General features: G+C 45.0%; 1 protein-coding gene across 2 annotated transcripts in view; it reads left to right on the top strand.

Annotated features, from left to right (window-relative positions):
• Positions 1 to 20,400, top strand: part of med13a (mediator complex subunit 13a) — an 81,430-nt gene that overhangs the window by 38,545 nt on the left and 22,485 nt on the right. The window contains exons 4-13 of one of the 2 annotated variants that reach the window (XM_008284834.1): positions 854 to 999; positions 7,616 to 7,816; positions 7,925 to 8,119; positions 8,254 to 8,416; positions 9,548 to 9,658; positions 12,356 to 13,111; positions 14,524 to 14,740; positions 18,630 to 18,660; positions 19,095 to 19,216; positions 19,550 to 19,640. In XM_008284834.1, coding sequence (XP_008283056.1) covers positions 854 to 999; positions 7,616 to 7,816; positions 7,925 to 8,119; positions 8,254 to 8,416; positions 9,548 to 9,658; positions 12,356 to 13,111; positions 14,524 to 14,740; positions 18,630 to 18,660; positions 19,095 to 19,216; positions 19,550 to 19,640 — 2,033 coding nt within the window. Of the gene's footprint in view, positions 1 to 853; positions 1,000 to 7,615; positions 7,817 to 7,924; positions 8,120 to 8,253; positions 8,417 to 9,547; positions 9,659 to 12,355; positions 13,112 to 14,523; positions 14,772 to 18,629; positions 18,661 to 19,094; positions 19,217 to 19,549; positions 19,641 to 20,400 lie in introns of both variants that reach the window. The other variant, XM_008284835.1, reaches the window with a different exon arrangement.

The raw sequence follows: 20,400 nt of genomic DNA, 5'->3' as shown, positions 1-20,400 counted from the left end.
TCTTTTTTGTTGTGTTGCTGCTGAGGTCAGACTGGCACAGGCAGGCGTTGCTGTGAGCAGAGGAGCTGTTGTGTTGCGTACGAGCGGCAGAGAGACGGTCCTGTTGTAGCTGAGCTTATTGGCTGGAGTGCCAGGGTTGGTCCGGGCTCGCCCCTTTGTTTTACTCACAGCACCATCAACCACCAGACAGACAGACAGACAGAAGCACATCTTCACTACAGACCACCTGTGTTGTTTTTGACTGACTCGCATCCTGACTGCTGCCCATGCTGTTTAAGTGTTGACGCTTTGAATTCCCTCTCACATTTGTCATCTTTTGAAGGGATTACTAGTGAGCACAACACTGGAGAGATGCAGGACACACCTCATTATCATCTCCAGCGATATGGGACTAAAAAGTTGTCCAGCTATCAGTGCAGTTTCATGTGGGCACGGGAGGCATTTTTCTATCAGATTAGCAGCTTCTTCTTTTACTCCCTTGAATCTATCTCCGGCTTCATCGCCTCTATCCAGAGTCTCTGTCATGTTGCAGCAGAATATGAGTGAGAAGAGAGATTCCATTGTGTCCTGTGACAAAAAAAAAAGAAAAAGAAAAAGACAGGCTTCTGCAGTCATATTTTTTCTCTCTCTACCTTTCCTCTCCCTGCCATCTCTTCCTCTTCTCTGCCTGTGAACAGGAACACGAACTAGACTATCTGATCTTCTCCCTTTTTTCCTCACAGCAGTCACTTCTCTACCCCACAGTCTATTGGGGTTATTCATTGCAAGCCTCACTTCTTTTCAAAGGTGCATATTAAAGCAGTGGGATCCCGAATGACTCATCTCAGCTCTTTCTTCCTCTCCTTCCTCACAGTGAACACCTATCCTGCGCCTTCACCTTCTTCCTACATGGTGAGAGCAACGTGTGCACCAGTGTGGAGATCAACCAGCACCAGCCTGTCTACCATCTAACGGAGGAGCACCTCACTCTGGCTCAGCAGGCGTCCAGCCCCTTCCAAGGTGAGTCTCCGCTTTACCTGGTAGTTCTGTTCTCGATGCAGTCTGACGTGTTCTCAGGCACAGTTTGAGTGAAAACAATTAAAGAAAACATGCAACAGTAAGCACTGAGTCCTCTGTGGATTATGCAGCCCCCTTTGGGCCAGTTAGAAACCAGTGCAACCTCATGATGATGTGTAATTATAACTGGGACTTCAGCTGAAAACATTCAGTGCTCGTGCACACGATGCCCACTTGTTTCCTAAAAGTCTGATGAGCGGCTGCGTAAACAGACGGTGCCGTCCTGTAATTTGTCGCTTTGGTTTTAACCTTCGAGCTAAGCACCACACACAGTCGTGGCGGCACACGGCGCTACCCTGAAACTTCGGCAAACTCCGAGCGGCGGCGTCTGGAATTTTGCATGTGGCAGATAACGGAGACCGCCTGATTTTTTTTGTGGGGAAGAATAAATACTTGCAGCTCATATTATCTTTAATTTTATGCATCAAGGCTGCATTAGAATTTCTCATTTCAATACAAAACAAAAGGCCGTAATCAGAATCCTGTGGAAGCCCTTTGACATGTGGATGTGCACCGAGACAGCTACAACAACTGGTAGCACGTGGCTTTTATTCTTAAGTTTTTTCAAAGTTGGGAGTCATCTGATGAAGTCTTTCATATACTACAGCTTAGTGAAAATACATATGGTGATAAATTACCAAATTTTGATGTTTTTTTTCTGATAGAAGTGTGACTTTTGTGCAAAATGGTCCAGTGTCTTAGTGTAGAGAAAGATTTATTTAAGCTTGCAGATGAAAAGATGGGATGTTTGCCTTAGGTCATTCAGGTGAAATCTCAGGTGAAGGTGAAGTTCTTGTCAAGCAGCATGTAGGGAGACCAGGCCTTGTTAACGCTGTTTGTGAAGACAAGAAGAGGAACGCGTGAAATTCTACTCAGATATTGAAAATAAAGTTGCAGCATTTAATTTTATTCGTTGTCAAATAATCTGGTAATTATGTTCTTGTTTAATCTATAAAATGTCAGAAAACTATGATCGTGTAGTTCAAGGTGGCGTCTAGACCCCAGAAACATTTGGTTCACTCCTGATTTCAGGATTGAATCATATGTAATCTGACTGTTTCCACTGTGGTCTAATTCTTCTACAGACTATACCTCTTGCATTCAGAAAAAAACAAAACTTTTTGCTTGTACTGAAATACAAGTTAAAATAAAAATTAAAAATCCCATTTGTCTCACAATATCTTCAAGCTACTGAGCAGAGCACAGACCCTGTTGGCCAGAAGAGATAAAAGTGGAGCGCACCACCGTCAATAAGTGAAATACGCTCTCAGAATCTTTTGTCATCTTTTCTTGTAAATATTAAATGTTTAATGCTCAGCGTAAGTACCGAGGTGTAATTTTGTGAATGAAATATATTAGGCAATCTGCGTGTGCCGTGTTGGCTGCTGTTGCCAAGATAATGCATATATAATCTTCTGTCAGCCCGTCTTTCATTACAGATTGGCTTCCAGCCAGTTTAAAAGAAAAGCCTCCGTAGTCACTTTAAATTATATTGTAGTGCAGTTGTAAAAAATCTGTGACTCTAATGATATTCCATCATTGGCTCTAAATTCATTACCCCGTCCCAAGCCAAACGCCATGTAATCCCACAACCATTGTCTGCTTGCGTTTCCGCTCACACACACAAATGTTAATGTAATGACTGTAATATACATTCTGTCTTACTTGTGCAGGAAAGGAAATGGTTCACTTTCTGAATAACATTATGAGATTTCAAATTATTTCACACGTTCACGCTGTTGATATTTATATCAGAATAGAGGTATAAACAGCATTATCCAGCTGCACTCAGCCGCTTGGTTTGCATAGTTTGCCGACTTCCCCCGAATGTTTCCTCAGCAGCATTAAGCCACATAAATGGGCTCGACTGTGATTTAACAGCATGTCACCTGCACCAGACTCCAGATTAATACACACATTAACCCTGTGGACCTCAAAACCCGCTGGCAGCATTGGAAGGCATGTTTTCTTTAAAAAAAATAAAAATAAATGTGCAGAAGCAACACAATTTATCAAGTGTTGTACATGATGGTTGTAGGTTTTTTTCAAATTTTGTCAAACAAGTAATCAAAGAAATTCAACTTCTTCATTTTTAAGATTTATAGCATTAAAACTTTTGTTATACTCCACAAAACAGACGTATCTTGTGGCTGTACGGTTTCCATTGAGTTGCAGGGCTTTGTGTTTGAGTGAATAAAAATGTGACAGTAGCAGAACAAGCCCAGAAACTGCTCGGCGTTCAAAGGATTTAGGAGCTCATGTTATGCTGCTTTGGTAAAAGGTCTGCAAGCTGAAGCCAAAGAGAGTTATTGTCTCCCACAGAAAGCGCTGCTCCTTACCTGCCTGAAACACCTCGTCTGATGTAGAGACTCTTCCTCCGTTACTTATTTACGTCATCAAGTCTGCATAATGAGATGCATTTAAAGCAGAGAACAGGCTCCAATGCACAGTATGAGAAAAACAATGTGATTGTTGAACATTAAAGCATGTTGACATATTGTAGTGAACCACAAAAGTTAAATTCTGAACTTGTAAATGTGCATAATGTGGACTCTTTAAAACTATGCATGGCCAAAAGGAATCGATTGGAGTGAATTTCTCATCCTAAATTTTCTGAATGTACTCTCGACAAAAAAAATAAAAAAATGAGGTGGAATGAGACATGAGCCCAGAGGAGAGGTTTTCCTCTTTTACCTTCTAATCTATAGTTACATAGATAGATGTGATCCAGCTGTCCTCTCGCCGTACGCCCCCTCCGCAGTAATAACAGTGATCACGTCCTCCATTCACCACAGTAATTCCCGTATAGCCAACCCCTTTACCATCTCCAGAGCCCTCCTAAAGGAAGGCGATAATACCCCTCAGTTAAAGACTAATCCCTCGGATAAAAATAAAATGATCATTGGAACTTGGCGTATGGGTTCCTATAGGGATGTCGGCGGTATTTCTAGCCATTTAAGATGATCATATCGCTCCCCAGTCAGCAGCTAATAGATGGTTTGGCTAATTTTGTCTGCTGATGGTCTATAATGTTGATATCCTGTCATAAAGTTCAGCGTTTCCCACACACACACCCTCTGTCTCCGCTGTGAGATGACGCTGTTTACTTTAGGGAACTGGTTTGAATGCTCTGTTCTTATAGATGATCTTCCTGTTGAACTATTAGAATGACGTGTTAATTCTCACATTGATGGAAGACGCTAGAAACACCCTCGGGCGCTCCGTGAGGTACCTGCATCTCATTGTGAGAACGCTGATTTATGTGTGTCCAAATGAAGCGGACATGTGTCTCTCTGTAGTGTGTGTACGTACGTGTTTTACGGCCGGCGCTGTGTGTCTGTGCGCAGGTGTGTGTTTTCACCGCCGCAGTGTATCTCCTCCGGGCTAACCAAGCATAGCGTTGAGGAAGGGCTGACTTCCATCCCCCTTCATCCATCCATCTCCTCCTCCTCCTCCCCCCGTTGCTCGCTCTCTCCCCGCTCACCTCTGCCAAGCTTGGTTTACTGTGCGGCAGAGCGCTCCGGCAGGCAGACCTCTCCAGGATGTGACCTCATAAAAGGGCGCAGAGTGAATGTAATGAACTCTCAGCCCATTACACTGATCTGAGCACATTTGACATGTCTTCAGGGAGCTGGAGATAGACTCACGGCCAGAGAGAGAGAGAGAGAGAGGAGGTGGGGGGAAGAAGGGATGGAGAGAGGGGAGGATGAGGTGGGGTGGCGATGGGGAAAACGGTAAACCATTTCCATAATTGTGCTGAATTTGATCTCTCCTCCACAACTGGCCTCGGGTCTTGCGAGTGTGTGCGCAGCAAGGAATGCAGAAATGAAAGGGGAAAGGAGTGGGGTTGAATTTAATCAAGGTTAATATGATCGGCCGTAGCTGGATGTTGTTGTGTATCGCAACATAAATAACCTTTTGTTCCTCCCTCCGTTGGGCTGTTTTTGCTGAGCTAGTATGTTCTATAGGCTGGAACTGTACGCCGAGGGGCGTTCAGGACTCGTTGTGTCTAGACGACATGTTTTCATGATTTTAAAAAAAAAAGTAGTATTTGGGTCTTGTGAATGCTGCTCCCTTGACGGTAAAGAATATTATTTCTCAAGGTGCCAGACTTTGCATGGTAAAGCTTAACAGTGCCTCCACTCTAGCACCGTGTTACTTATCTTCCACGAGCACCTGCCAGCTGCGTCCTTAAAATATCCACAAGTGCTGGATCTGTGCATGAGATTTTTCTGTCAAAACAGGAATGTCCTTCTCGTTTAAAGTCTGTTTGGCAACCGGCGTGGTTAGCGTAGCAACGGTTAGCGTGGTTGAACGCTGCGCCCACTTTTTTTAATTAATGGCATCCCTGTGGACTTTAAACGCAGACCTGACACATGTCCGTTGGGTGGGTGTCACTCCTCGTAGATGGTCACATCACAGAACACACGGGGCTCCTGTGGATGTTTCTCAGAGTCACTGCGTGACCTTGTTTTGCTGTTTTGTGTCAGTGACTCTTTCCTGAGGTGTGCCGAGTGCTATACAATAGGCTGTTTATGTCCCAAACACACTGAGCGAACATGGCACACAGTTTCTAGAGAATTTGGAAGTTCCCGCAGCGTCGATAGGAAGCACCTCCAAAGTCCGGCAATCCACTACTTCAATTAGATCTCTTAATGAGGACTTGTAGAGGTGTGGATGATGGCAAATCTCGTCACACAACCTCTCCACAAGGCAAGCATTTATTTTTATCTGGTGGATGCAATGCATATAGTCTTTGTAGTTATGCATTCTGAAGGGTCCTCACAGGTTTGGACAGATGACAGATTTACCTAACGCACACCTTTGTGGCATAAACTGAGTTTTTAGAAACACAACAGAAAAGCAGCTGGTGTATCTGCTCATCAGTCAGTAGCAGCTACGCCTACAGTGTGGTTTCACGCTGTACGTGGTGTGAGCAGTTTTCCGTTCATCACATCAGGGCACGGTGAAGGAACTGCTCAGAGGTTTAGTGTGCCACCTCTTGGCTTCATGTGACAGCTCGGACTGTTTCACTCTCTTCCCACAGTATTTAGAAATGCTCAATCGATGAAGAAAATTCCAAAAAAGTCTTTTCTGTCTTGCTTTAATGTAGATGTATATCTGACGAATGACTGCAGGTTGCTCTAGCTACGGCGGCTTTGTGATTTTTCTGTAGCTGTTTCCCCATAAACTCCACCGTTGAAAGCTCGAGAAGCAGCAGCAGCGGGACAAAACTTTGGTTTGCAGTTGCAGAAAGTTATTATAGCTCGTGCATAATTTAAAGTGAGTGCCCGCCAAACATTGAGGCTTATATCAGTGAGTTAAAATCCCCCTCAGTTGTTTACTTTGAATCCCTTCTGCTTCAGAAGCCAACCTGAATCCTACATGGGAATGACAGATTCCACCACTGCTAATAAAAGGACTGCATATAGAGCTAATTATTGAATATATACACATCGAATGGCTGCTACAGATAAACAGGAGCATGAATAGAATTGAAATGACTCACAGGTTTGTAAAAATCTTAAGGAATACATCTCGATTGTTGTGATGTCTGGGATTTGAAGCTCACCATTTGCAGGGCGTTTTGTCAGAAAGCACCCCCAGCTGCCAAGGTCTCTCTATTGAAAGATTGTTGATGCATCTTGTCTCCTCTTTTCTATTGTCTCTTGCCATTTTCCTATCATGGAAGCTGTTCTGCGGTCCAGCCACTGGATCAATACCTGGGGACCGAGGCCATCCAGTCTAGTAATGACATACTAGAAAGGCAGAGCATAGAGAGACATTAACAAATGCTCACACTCACACCCACCCAGCCAGTGTGTTCGCAGCGCCATTATACCCCCTCTCCACATTCCAATGCATAATAGACACGGAGAAATAGAAAGAGAATAGATGCATTGCAAGATGACAGCTTGTGTGAGTGTATATGCGTGTCGCCAGTTGATATGCATACGGTTTCTCTGCTCGATACGTATGCATTATGCATGTTAGTTTATGGTACTATCTGCATTGGCTGATGGATGTCTGTCTGCTCTGTAAGCAGATTGATGGGTTCTTTCAGTGCCTCTCATATGTCTGTGAGGTCAAGTGTGTTTGCGAAGGAGTGGCCCTTTTTATAAGCCTCTGTTTATGGGCTCTGAGAGGTCGCCGCTGCAGAATAATTGGCGTCTGAAAAGGTCAAATCGCTGCTGATTTGGCTGAAGATGGCAGAAGAACTGTGAGAGGAAATCTTATGTAAGAAGGAAGAATGGAAAGATGATTAAGATAAGAAGAATTAGATTGTTACAGCAGTGAGAATAGGAAGAACAAAGAAGAAGGGAATTAGGGAAGGTGTGAATTAGAGACAGAGGAGAGGACAAAAGACGTACAGGAGGAGAGACAATAGGAGGGAATAGGGCCATGATAGGAGGAAGGATGGGGAGTGGGCAGGCTTACGAGGAGAATAAAAAAAAGAAATGCAAGCAAGTAAACAACTGAAGCAATACAGCTATTAGGAGAAACATGGCTGCTGCAAAGTAGGAGGCCGACTAACGTTGTCTTTGTTTCTTCTGACCAGTGATCCTGAGTCCGTTTGGCCTGAACGGGACGTTGACGGGCCAGTCGTTTAAGATGTCAGACCCACCCACCCAGAAGCTGATTGAGGAGTGGAACCAGTTCTATCCCATCAGTCCCAGTGCCAAGGAGGGCGTGTCGGAGGACAAGGCGGAAGACATGGACTGGGAGGATGACTCTCTGGCCTCTGTGGAGGTTCTCGTCGGTCAGTTTGCAAAATACAAATGATTTAGATTAGCTGCTGTGAAGTTTCCTGCTGGTTTGGTTCCTTAACATCCCGTGTGTGTGTGTGTGTGTGTGTGTGTGTGTTTAGGTGGTGTACGTATGGTGTACCCAGCCTGCCTTGTGCTGGTACCCCAGTCAGACATCCCTGTTGTGGCCCCTGTGGGGTCCTCCCACTGCACTGCCGTCTACTCGGGTGGCCACCAAGTGCCTGCTTCCCAGCGAGAGCCCGCCATGTCTTTGGTGACCCTCACTCCTCCCACATCACCTGAGGAGGCGCAGACAGGTAGTGGCATAAACAGAGCACAGATCTATAGCCTTCAAACTTCAGCGAAGTCGAGGCTTTCTCTTGACATGGCCGGGAGAATTGGTCGTTTTTTTTGTCAAATGGTCTGTTAACTTTGCTCTTTCTCTACACAGTGGACTCTCACTCGGCCCAGAAGTGGGTTAAGATGCCTTCATCATCTGATGCGTTCAGCGTGGACAGAACAAGTCACCATGGGGGGAAGATTCCACGCCGGCTCGCCAGTCATGTGGTGGAGCGTGTGTGGCAAGAGTGCAATATCAACCGTGCCCAGAACAAGTGAGTGTCTTAAAAGTCATGGGGATTTAATAACTACGCAATAAAGAAAAATTACCCCAAACTTAAACATTGAACACTTTACATATTTTTACTCTTGATCTTGTTCTTTTTTTGGATTCTCTGCACAAAAATAATCATCTCTGCTGGTTGTGAGACGTACATATTACACAGAAGTGCTGTAGTTTAAGTAAACTGAGCACACGAGCATACAAATGTGGCGCTAAACCAACCAAAGTAAAAGCTTATACTCACCTGTATTGTGCGAAATCATGAAGCCATCGAGCCATTTGCCAGCTCTCTCATGTCAGTCAGGAGAGGCTGACTGGAGAAGTGCTTTTCTGTATTTAACAGTGCTTCTTGTTTTAGTAACAAGCCATGAAAAGAAGAGCACGGTTGTGCAGCAGTGTTTAAGCACTCTTGAAAAGTTAAGAATCTCATTTTCAGTTTGGCACAGTGCAAATAACCCAACTACTTCAGTGGGTCCAAAGTTCTGCACTGGCCCAGGTGCCAAGTTATGTTTGACCTTTGTTTAGCTGGTCAATATTTGAACATTTTCTGATTATGTTTTTTTCTGAGAAGGCCTTGCTCTCTGACTGCTGTGGCCAGCAGCACTGTTGCCTTTCTAATCTTTTTCAGCTTCTTGTAAACTACCTTTATGTCTGAGGTTTTTGGGTTTAATGTCTCTAAACTACACACAGATTCTGAGGAAACCTAGATGGATATAATGATCACAAGTAATTAAAGTAAGAGCTTGCAGTTTTGTCCCTTGGTCTTTTGTATTATTCAACATCAGTGAATCTGACACATTGGGAGCACCCCGGGATCTGCTGCCCCTTGACCAAGCACAGAATGTCGGCTATAGTTAGCCGCTTCCTTGTCAGGCACAGTATTATCGCTCCAAGGACGATGATGAAATCAGCCTCAGCACAAAGCTCAATTATAGTCAAGAAAAATGAGACAAGGCTGCACACTTTTGGTGATCTGTGCCATAATTCAAAAATTGTATGAAAAAGAGGACAGGCTCCTTCCCATGCAAAACATTGTAGGACAAGAGTTTAGGGAGTGGCGAGACTTAAACTAAGAATTTACCCTCAGGAGACTTGTCGTTAATGCTTTTGGTTTGCTCCCCAGGCGCAAGTTTTCAGCTGCAACCAACGGTACCTGCGAGGAGGAGCTGACTGAGAAGCTGGGAGCCTGGGATTTTGTGGAGCATTCACAGAGGTCGTACTGCAGCTGTTCCAGGTCAGTCCCTTTCCACGATCACACACAGTATCTGCAGGTATCGCTCACACATGTGTGCTCAAAGACGTTTCAAAGAGTTTATACAGCGTCCACAGGGCTTTGAACACAGGCGCAGAGGGCCGCAGTCAGCGAAATATCTGCAAGTTATATCCACGTCTCCACTTTGACAGGCATATTATTCTTCATATTTTTCAATTTATCACTATTTTGTGTAAGTGACAGCCGTGGCGGGGCTGAAACCTCTGCTGGGTCGTGTGTTTCTGTAAGTCAGACATTTTTATTCCAACACTGATGGGAATAATTTCAGGGGGATGGAACAGTTTGACCTCTGATGGAGTTCTTCAGACATTCTGTGGCGGTAAAAGAAGCATGTGGGTTGCAGGCTCATAATATTTACAAATAAGCTCAGAACACGTTGAATGAGTTCATATCTATCTGGTAAAACGTTGCTGCTTCATCTGCAAGGACTGATGGACTTATTAATAACAGATGCGTACTTCCAGGAGTCGACGGGCGAAGGCCACGCTGAGTGTGAACCTCCTCTATATCTCAATTGCGAGCACCCTCCTTTAAGAATACAATAAAACACACACCGCATGCAAGCATATAATTTCCTACATCACAATTTGACACCTTAATGTTCACGCTATTCTTTGCGTGTGTTACCTACACACCTTTATTTCTCTTGTATGGGAGAATTTCAGTTGTACATGTATTTTCTTGTCACATTTTAGTTAATTACGGTCTTTTGGGCCTCATTCCTGAATTAAACAGCAATCGACTGTCTCCTGCTTCCTTCAGGCTTCAGCTTCTCTCTCTCTTAACGGCAGCTGCAACCAGCTGGTAAATTCACAATTGCTTGTCAGAGGAATTGTACAAATTGCATCGTTAGATAGATAAATAAATAAATACACAGATGAATAAATAACAGCGCTGTCCGTTTGACGTAAGGCAAAGTGTGATTGGTTGTGACACAGTCAGGAAGATGATCACTGTGCGCGCTACACACCTTGGAGGTGTAACTCATCATGTAAACAGCATGGTGAGCGGACCGACATGCTGAAAGAAGTGTTGTACATCCTTCTGATCAGAGCCCGTGTGCACTGTGACTATAGCTGGTTACTGTTTACACTAGTTACGTAAGCTCCGTCTCTAGTGCTGCGTCAGCGTTCCATTTAATCCCTTAATTGATTTGTTGCGGTAGTTACCTGATGGTTTATTCAGTGTATTTAAGCCATACTTCTGTGTCTTTTTACTAGTTCACGGGTTTGATAACTGATTTAGCTTCTTGTACAGTGTTGGGAATTCTCTGCTGTTGTTTTTGCTTAGTCTACCATTAGTCTCAGTGCTTTTAAAGTGTAATTTACTGACATCTGGGGGTACGTTGTCAGAGTTAATATGTTTGTTCATAATTTCTGACGCTTAAAAAGGAGACAGTTCTCATGTTATCTCTCTGAGTGTGTTTAATTCAGAAACTACCACTATAGTGTCTCTGTGCAGCAAACATTCATCTGGAATCATGCTGATGTCCTCTTTGTCTTGAGTAGAGAGCATCAGCTTGTCCACTGCAGGCTCCACGTTTAACCAGTGAGCTGAACACCTTCTAATTCTGACTGGCGGTTAAAAAGCAAGTAGTGGTGTTTCGTGTGTGTTTTTGAGGCACCCAGTCTTGAGCATCCTTCGACTGGGGAATCCTCTGCACCAGGCTTTTTTTTTTTTTTTCTCCACCCAGGGTGAGGAGAGCCGACTTGGACCGCAGTTGAGAGCAGAGTGGATTGGGCAAGTCAGCTGGAGCATGTTAATTTGTTGGAAGCCACCCAGCACTTTGGCAACACAGGAATGGGAAGCTCTGCTTTGCCAGTTTTAATGGCCATTAGCTTTGTTTTGTAGATTGAAACCTTCGGTGTGTCCGCTTATGTTGACGTCTAATTGTCAAGACACACAACTACCCCGGTCATTAAAGAGGCACAGATTCCTCGTCAGCACGCTAATGTGTAACCACAACAGTAGGCTGAGTGAGTAAAGAAACACCGATGCTGACCCAAGACCGTCTGGCATACGTCTACCAGGATGTAGGAGGGCAGTTGGTACAGTGGTAGCGGCAAGGCAATGGTCGGTCGGTTGTGGGCGAGTTAGGTGAGCTATAGCAGGCAGGTGGTTATTAGGGTGACCAGCAGGTCTCGGTGACGAGGGAGTAATAATGATGTGTTGTATTAAAACAGAAAACAGCCATAAATGCCCATCATTTGAAGGGCAGTAGAGATTAGATGGTGAGATACTGTTTATTCTCTTCTGGCAGCACTTTGTTTATTTGCTTCATTGATTTTCTTTTTGGATGTCTTGGAAAAAGATAATATAGAGGCCTTTAGAAGATGTAATTTGTTCATGTCATGAGATTGACTGAATAATTGGGAAAATGATGAATGTGCAGCAGCCTATGCAGATTGGGTATTGCAGTCTTATTCTCAGCTGATATGTGAAGTATGTGTTTCCTGCTAATTGATTCGAGGTAAATTAGTGAGGCTGCCTTGTTGCAGGTGAGAGTAATTGAGTCAATTGATGTTTTCCAGAAGAAGCAGATGTTGGGGTTTGGATTGATATTTTACATCTTTCTGCATCGTGAAAATGAAAAATCCTCACACAGCATAGATCATCTCTGTCTCACCGTATTTCCCTTTTTGTCTTCTCCCCCCGCAGATACAAATCAGTGAAGCAGCGAACAGGCAGCACCCCAGGCCAAACTCAGTCAGCAGGCCAGCCCTCCCAGCCTCCTACCAAGCACAAAACTGGAGGAGAGAAGCCAGAGAAAGGTGACAAGCAACAGAAAAGACCCCAGACGCCCTTCCATCACCGCAGCCTGACCAGCGACGAAGCTTCAATAGAGACCGAGGCGACGGCAGGCCAGAGGTTGGCCATGAGGGGTCAGGATGGAGCACGGTTTCCCAGCATCCGCTCCGGAGATGTGTCCGCCATCCAAAAGGCCCCCCAGCTCCACAGTGGGGGGGTCAACGCTGGGCCATCAGAACAAGCCAACTCCCCCCAACCCCCACCGCTTAGCCCCCACCCCTGTGAGCGCGGCGAGGAGTCGGGAGAAGGCATGAAGAACCCTTCAACGCCCAACAGCCAACACTTCTACCAGCCGCCCCCCGAGCCCTGCCTGGTCGGCGTGAAGGGCGGCGGCGAGGAACCCGGAGGGCCAGAGGGTCTCAATCAGCACTTCCACCCCCACCACCCCCACCCTCATTCTGGGGCCTCGGCCTACTCTGAGCCTCCCGAACCCACCGTGTACGTGGGTGCGGCGATCAACCTGGAGGACGACAGCTCCCACGCACCATGGAGGTTATTCAACTTACCCCGCAGGAAAGAAGCCGAGCTGCCCACACCGCTGCTGCCTGGGGACAAGCTGAGGGACGAGGCCTCGGCGTCACAGGACAACCTGATGTCGGTCACAGAGTGAGTGATATCTGCTAATTAATAATCACTATTCAACGCTCTTACGCTCTGACACACGCACACGGGGTAATAAAGGTTCAATCATTCACAGACTGACTAGGTAGTTGGGCATACAGGTCATCTCACGTGTCCCGCTGTTGCAGTGTGGCCCTGGACTGCTCTGAAACACTTTTAATAGTCCAGAAAGGATTGTTTTGAAAGAGTAATGATGCAAAACCCACCTTCTCCCTGCTTCTCGCTCTCTCACATCCCCTTACTTCACTCCCCCATCCGTCCCTCAGAATGTTCGCTGTAGCGCTTAGCTGCACACAGCATGTTAATCTCTTGCTATGTGCCCTTTTGACATCATACATCACCAATGTGCAGGGCCAGCACTACTCATTGATTCCTACACACAAACCCGCGCACACACACCCGAGCTAGGAAAGAGGAAGAGTAATGATAGGGTTAGATAAAGATAAACCTCTGCTATTGTAATGGAGTTGAAGCTGATAGAAGTACTGTCTGTTGGCTATCAGTTTGACAGGCACTGTAGGGAGACTTTCACCAAGAAGAAGCTCTGCTAGCAAGGAATCACAGATGGACGGAGGGAGGAGGGGGTTGTCCAATGTGACGGCACGCGGGGTGACTCGCAGGATGTAGGGTGGCTGTAGTGGGAATTATCAGCAGGGTTATGCAATCCCAAGGGGCCAGCCACTTGGATGGCCTATTCTAGTGGGCTGTAATCCTCCCAGCCACAGCTCTGAATGGCGACTAATCTCTGGCCCAGGCCACTGCACACCATCACCTTGCATCAGAGCCGGACAGGCATGACGGGAGGACAGAGGTACAGAGAAATGTTGGAGGCAGTGAAGGGGAGGGATAACACATAAGTTGGGTCAGTTCCTCCTCTCCTGCCAAGCAGCCAGTGGTTGTCTTCTTTTCCATCCCTCTCCGGTCTGTTCCGTGTGAGGAAGAAGTAGGGCACCGTCTACAGAGGAGGTTTTGATGAGTGATGCCACGGCAACAGGTGATGACTGTCAGTCTCTAAGTGTGTGAACAGTCGGAGATGGAGTCACTGTGCTTTCATAATGCAGCACAAATGTAATTGTCTGACAACAAACACGATGCATTAGTTCTGCTGCATGACAGCTGTCAGAACTGTTTCCTATCGCTGCCATTTCTGTTACCGCACATAAAAATGGTAGCAGCACTGATATCATATCAAGCAGCACCAGGCTAAAATGGAGCAGTTGTGGAAATGGTTCTTTTGTTATCATTTTCCTTTATAGATTTATCAATATACCACTGTGCTCTTGATTATTTAATACCTGATTAGACTGACCGGTGCCTTCATGCAGCTCTTGGAATCGATGTACATCTTTCTGATTCTATGCTAGTGTTCTAAGGCCTCTGTATCTTCATTTTTTCAGGGTGATGTCCACATCTAAATGGCCACTGAAGGTGTCCGAAGAGCGCATTCAGATGTATCGAGCGAGGAGGAACCAGTACCTATCTGCTGCTGTAACTGATGGAGATCACGAGCCCGAGGTCGACCCGTACGCTTTCGAGGAAGGAGATGTCAAGTTTACATTCTCCAACAAGAAGGATAAGGCAGGCGGGGAGCGTGAGCCAGGCAAGAAACATAAGGTAAGGCAAGCTAAGTGCAGGAGTGAGGAATGTTTCCCCGCTGAAAGCTGAGCAGAACTCGTCCCAGTCTTTCTGGAGCGGATGCAGTAATGGATGTATTATGTCTCTGTGAAAATGGTCCCTTTTGCTTATTGTTGCTCTGGACAAGAGCATCTGACAGAGACCAGGTGCAATATACGGCCATGGCTCAGCTATTATATTTTATCTCATGTGGTCATTCCCAACGAACAGACGGATATATTGGAAACAGGGTTTGCAACTTGTTTCCATAACAACAAACTGCAGGACCTTTCAGTGTTGGCAAACATTACCTTTGTACAACTCGAACATTAAACTGCATCTCCCACAACATATGCCCTACACCGCCTCCTAATTCTCTCTGCTATAGGCATCTTATTTCACCTCACGCCGATGTACCATATGCACCCACATTTTACATCTTTTGTTTTTTTTGTAGTCTAGATGCTCTTCTCTGAAAACATTCTTTCATTTTCACTTTGTCTGTTTACAGCAGAAACCGCACGTAAACTGGAAATGATATCCAGAACAGCTTCTCATCATCCTTCACCTGATTGAAAATACCAAAGTCCTGCTTTTAAAATTTGTTGTCTTTGAAAGCAAAAACACTTAAACTAATAATGCAGAAAAGTCCAGTCCACTGGGTTCCAGACTGCGGGTCAGCACCGTAGGCCTTCACTCGACGCACTTTATAACCCTGTATAATATATAAACTGTCTTTTTTTATGTAAATTCTTGCTCTGCAAAGTAACTATAGCTGTTCAGTAAATGAGAAGTAAAGAGAATAACTTTTTACTACACTTTCCACCCGTGATCATCATCATGGCTCGTGTCTGTGTCTAGAAATATTAATATTAATAACTTTATTTATGTAGCACTTGTAAAAACAAACGATAGGCCAACAGTAATACAGGAAGACAAAATGCAACATAAACAAACGCAAATAAAATAATATAAGCAGTAAAATAACAGCATCGCCTCAGAGCAAGTCTTTAGAAATGGGTTTTAAAAGTGATTTAGAAGAAGTGGTTGGTTCTGCAGCCTTAGCTCCTCAGGCAGGTCATTCCAAAGCCGAGGGGTCCTGATGGCCCCTTCAGATTTAAGCCTCGACCTTGGAGCAGCCTGAGGGGCCTCACCTGAGGATCTAAAGCTTGGAGGTGGCTCATGTGGGGTCAACATTTCTGCTATGTAGCCTGGAGCCAGATACAGATGAGCTTTAAAGGTGATCACTAAGATCTCACAGTCAGGTCTAAAACGAACAGGAAGAGAAGTCAGGTGGTGTGATGCTGTCAATAACCAGAGAGAAGCAGAGCTGCTGCATTCTGAACTGGTTGGAGGCCAGAGAGTGACTTTAAGAAATGCAGGAGTGAAGCCTGAAGAGAATAAGTGAATGAATGACATTTTCCAGGTCAGAGTGTGTGTCTGTTTAATTCCTGATTGAAAGAAGGTTGTCAGCGCCTCAATAGAGGGTAGAGCATCTCTTCAGCCATGTGAGCGTGATGTTTTAGCTTCAGTTTAATCACCTACAGATGCAGGTAGTGGGATGTTTTTAGAGTTACGCTTTCATTTATACTTTCAATGGATCTTCATAAACTCAGACTTTCCTGTCACCTCGACAACATGGCTTCTCCTCCTCTGACGAGTTGACCCGGGCACGTTAAACCGCACTCTGCCTAGAAATCAGCTATGCACAGTGCTTTTTGGCTGCTTTCAATCCCTCTTTCAGCCACAGTCCATTGGATTCATTACAAAAACTGTAGTGACAGTTTGAAAAATGTGAAGTGGAGTGAAACCTTTTTAAAGGCAGTCTAGAGAGCGACCACTTCATCCATGCCTTCGTCACTAGTTGCCTGAGGTAAGAAAGGGACAAGAGGGCTGATTTTAAGATCTGGGAGCAGGCGAGGTAGAAAATAGGCCATCAGCATCCTCAGCAACACTGGACTAAAAATAACGGTGCAACCACTTTCTACATACATCCGCTTTCGCTGCCCAAGTCTGACCGAACAGGAAGCCATTCCTGAATCACCATTGTTAGTTGCGCCCAAAGGAACACCATATAGTTGGCCTGTCCAGTTTGCTTGAAGTTGTTATGTTTTTCGATTTGATCTGCCCTTTTCCTCTTTTACTCTTCTCGCTGTATTCTTCTGCTCCGCCTCTGTCTCGTGGCTATTGGCTCCGGTTTCAGACGAGGGCAACCTGTTAGCTGGTGTTGCCCCCAGCTTTGAAAAGGAGACTTGATGTGTGTATGTTCTGGTCTGCATGTTTGCTGCAGGCTTCACAGAGCCACAAACCTGGCTCAGTGAACCATTAAGCTTAAAAAGCGCACTCAAATATTTTCTTTCTCTTCTGTGTGTTGAAAAAAACCCGGCTCTGTGCTGGAATGTTGGGGTGAAGGCCGCTCTCAGTGGAGTGAAGAGTCCCCGAAGAGCAGTCTGTGCAATGGAGCTCTTCCTCCGTCTGTCTGCTTTATGTGCTGTGTGTATATCTACTGCATGCCTGCGGGTGTGGGTGCAGACATGTGGATTCCCGTTCCTGCATGGTTTTAACTTAAACTAATAGTGCCATAGTGGTGGAGCTCTTTTCCTTCAGACATGCTTTTATTATTGTAGCTGCGGCGTACCTAGCGTCCTACCTGGCTGATGCTTTATCTAAACCAAGAGATTCTCCTTGTAATGGAAGGATTTAGCATATCAAAATTAGTTTGACATTTTTCTCCCTTTTCGTGAGTGGGTTTGGAGCTCGGCAAAATACATACAGCACTGTTTAACCACTCATTGTAGTGCTGAGGTCAGGTATGAACCACACACCAGCGGCATCTAGTGATCAGGCGATCTTTAAACTGGAGAGGTATTGACTGTGCTACAGGCCATGTGGCTCGTGCTATAATAGGCCATCATCTGATCGTGGTATGCCTGTGTCAGTGCCTGCTGAATTAAGTATAAGATGCAAGCACGAAAAAAAGCCTCCCATAAATGAGGAAACCTAAGTAAGAGGGGACGCTTTCATGCAGACATCCTTGGAGTCAAAGCGAGCTTTTGCAATATGTAAAGACTCCACACATACACACTTGCTCACCCAAGGCTAGGTTATTGATAAGGGGTTAAGGCATCATTGCCACCTATAGATTGTGGCCTTGGTGTGGATGTTGTGCACTGCTGTGGATTGGGCCTTTAAGGGAGACAGATTAAAGCCTGCGTTACTCAGAGAAAAGCCCTGGAGCGTAATGAAATCAATGGCGAGGACATAACATTCCTGTTCCTCAGCTAGAACTGCTCGGCACACCGCGTGCACACATCCCGCCGTAGGAGCGCACACTCACACAGAAGGCCAGCCCTCGCAGATATTGATGTCTGGGTGGGAGCCTAAGAGGCCATTCCTTGGATCATGATTTCACTGTGGACTACGCTGGAAATCTCATTTGCCACAGCAGAGGCAGAGAGTCCCTTTTCCCGGCACTTCTGTTTCTGTCCAATTTTCTTTTTTCACTATGAGATCACTGTTATTATCTGTTATTTTTCCCATTGATTGGAGAAAGCAACATTTTTGTAAGTTGAATCTGGCTGCTTTAATAACGTGTTATTTATTTATTTTTTGCATCTATTCCTCCTCTGTGTAGTAATTTAGCCAATTTATTTGTATATTGTCTTAATCACAGTTTTTGGGCGCAAAGGATTTCACACACCCACATTTTAACACAGTAATGAAGCAGACATTGCCCAGCCATGAGGTCCCATTAAGAAGAAAAGAAAATCATCATTGATATAAAATGCAGTTTAGCCGTCTGAGCATTTTTATAATCTAATATTCACTGTCTAATAGATTCCTTCAGTTTGTGCTTTCTACTAAGCTGCTTCTTACTTTTTCCTTACAGGGTGAAGATGGAGGTGCAGGTCCATCAGATGGTAAGGCGCTTGTCTGCTTTCATCTGAACATATACAGTGATACCTTCTGAAGACCTTGATGGTGACACCAGAGGGCACGAGTTGCATCTTGGTGTTCATTCAGATATAACATTCTGAATAAAACGTCTTTCAAATATGTCCATTAAAGCTGCATTAATTCTCCAAATAAGCAACATTCATTCCCAATCATTTTTAATTTAGCTCTCGTATAACGGACTTTTCATGCCGCAAGCATTTCAGTTTTTAATATTAAAAGTAAAGGGAAGTGATGTGAGACCAACCTGGGCGGCCACGAGAAGCAATCACACGTTGAAGCGAGATCTTCTCCTTCATCGAGTTCTCAAACAGCCAAGATGTACTCGTGTGCTTGAGGAGTTTGAACTGAGAAATATTTAGCTTCAGCATCATGTGTGTGTGTTTGTGTGTGTGTGCAGATGCTCAGCGTGCGGCTGCTCACAACCGCATGGCCTCCACCAGCCTGATCCACGAGACGGACCTGGTGGTGTCCATCAACGACCTGGACAACCTCTTCAACTCGGATGAGGATGATCTGGCGGTTAGTAGAGACCTTGGTTTACACTGCAATGAATATCTGATTACAGAGTGTGGTCTGGCACAGCGTATGTGTGTGTGTGTGTGTGTGTGTGTACAAGTGTGTGTTTCTGCTGGTGTTCACGTGTGCAGAGCAGTGTCTCCATCATTGCCTCACAACTCTCACTCTGTGCTGCTGTTGCTCTCAGAAGATGTCATGTGTGATATTGAATTACAGCCCCACAGGTGTGACGAGTATAACAGCAATGAGTTCAGAGCACTAATAATTAGCCAGCGCTTGAAGTTACCAAAATGGTCAGGTGCTAAAATGTTTTTTTGTTTTTTTTTAAATCCACAGCCTGGTTCCAGGAGACCAGTCAATGGAACGGATGAGAAATTCGGCAGCAAGGAACCAAAGCCATCCACTTTGGACCCTGTATCCTGCATCAGTACGTATCGCTCAATCTCTCCACACTGGCGTCTGTTTTCACTGATGTGCCTTGTCTCCTTAAACTCCAAGGATGGATTTACCGCAAGAGTTAATCTAGAATCAGATCCGTCACACCTGTAAGCCCCTTGAAAATTAAGAATGGCACACTGAGATTTTCCTAGAAGCCACTTCAGCTTTAAATGTAGTATTCCCTCTGCTCAAAACTTCAGCTAAGTGAAATGGCATCATATCCTTTAATCCACTAAATGAAATTAAGGTTTTTACTGCTCAAGCACAGCTGATGCTCACACTTGGCTTTGCCACCTAGTGGTGAAGAATATGGCTGTAGTGAACTTAACGCTCTGTCAGTGTGTGGCTCACGACAGCTTAGAGACATCCTGTAGCTGCTGTCCTGGTGTCTCTGTGTTACTGTTCTGCAGGCTTTCTTCAAGCTAACACCAAAGTCCTGCCTTTTTCCCAATTTGTTGATTTGAGCACAGACGGACCAGACACTGTTTTCTGTGGAAAAGCAGAATATTTGTTACTTACTGTTATGTTTGAGCTCAGGGATGCAGAACTAAAGAGAGTTTAAGAACACTGTATATTTTACTGTGAAGCAAATTGGTCTCAGATCACCCATTGGCTTTTAGTTTTATGGACAGGTAATATACAGTGCAAGCCTCTGCCCTTTATCTTAAATTGTTTTTGTTATCCCTCTAGATGCGTCTTGCCATTACCAAAAAAAAAACTGTTTGCGTCCCTGCATCGTCTGTGGCCAT

This window comes from Stegastes partitus, unplaced genomic scaffold (assembly GCF_000690725.1).
Source record: "Stegastes partitus isolate 25-593 unplaced genomic scaffold, Stegastes_partitus-1.0.2 Scaffold375, whole genome shotgun sequence".
Taxonomy (NCBI): domain Eukaryota; kingdom Metazoa; phylum Chordata; class Actinopteri; family Pomacentridae; genus Stegastes; species Stegastes partitus.
The sequence above is the reverse complement of the archived record's forward strand: the minus strand, read 5'-3'. Positions and strand labels throughout refer to the sequence as shown.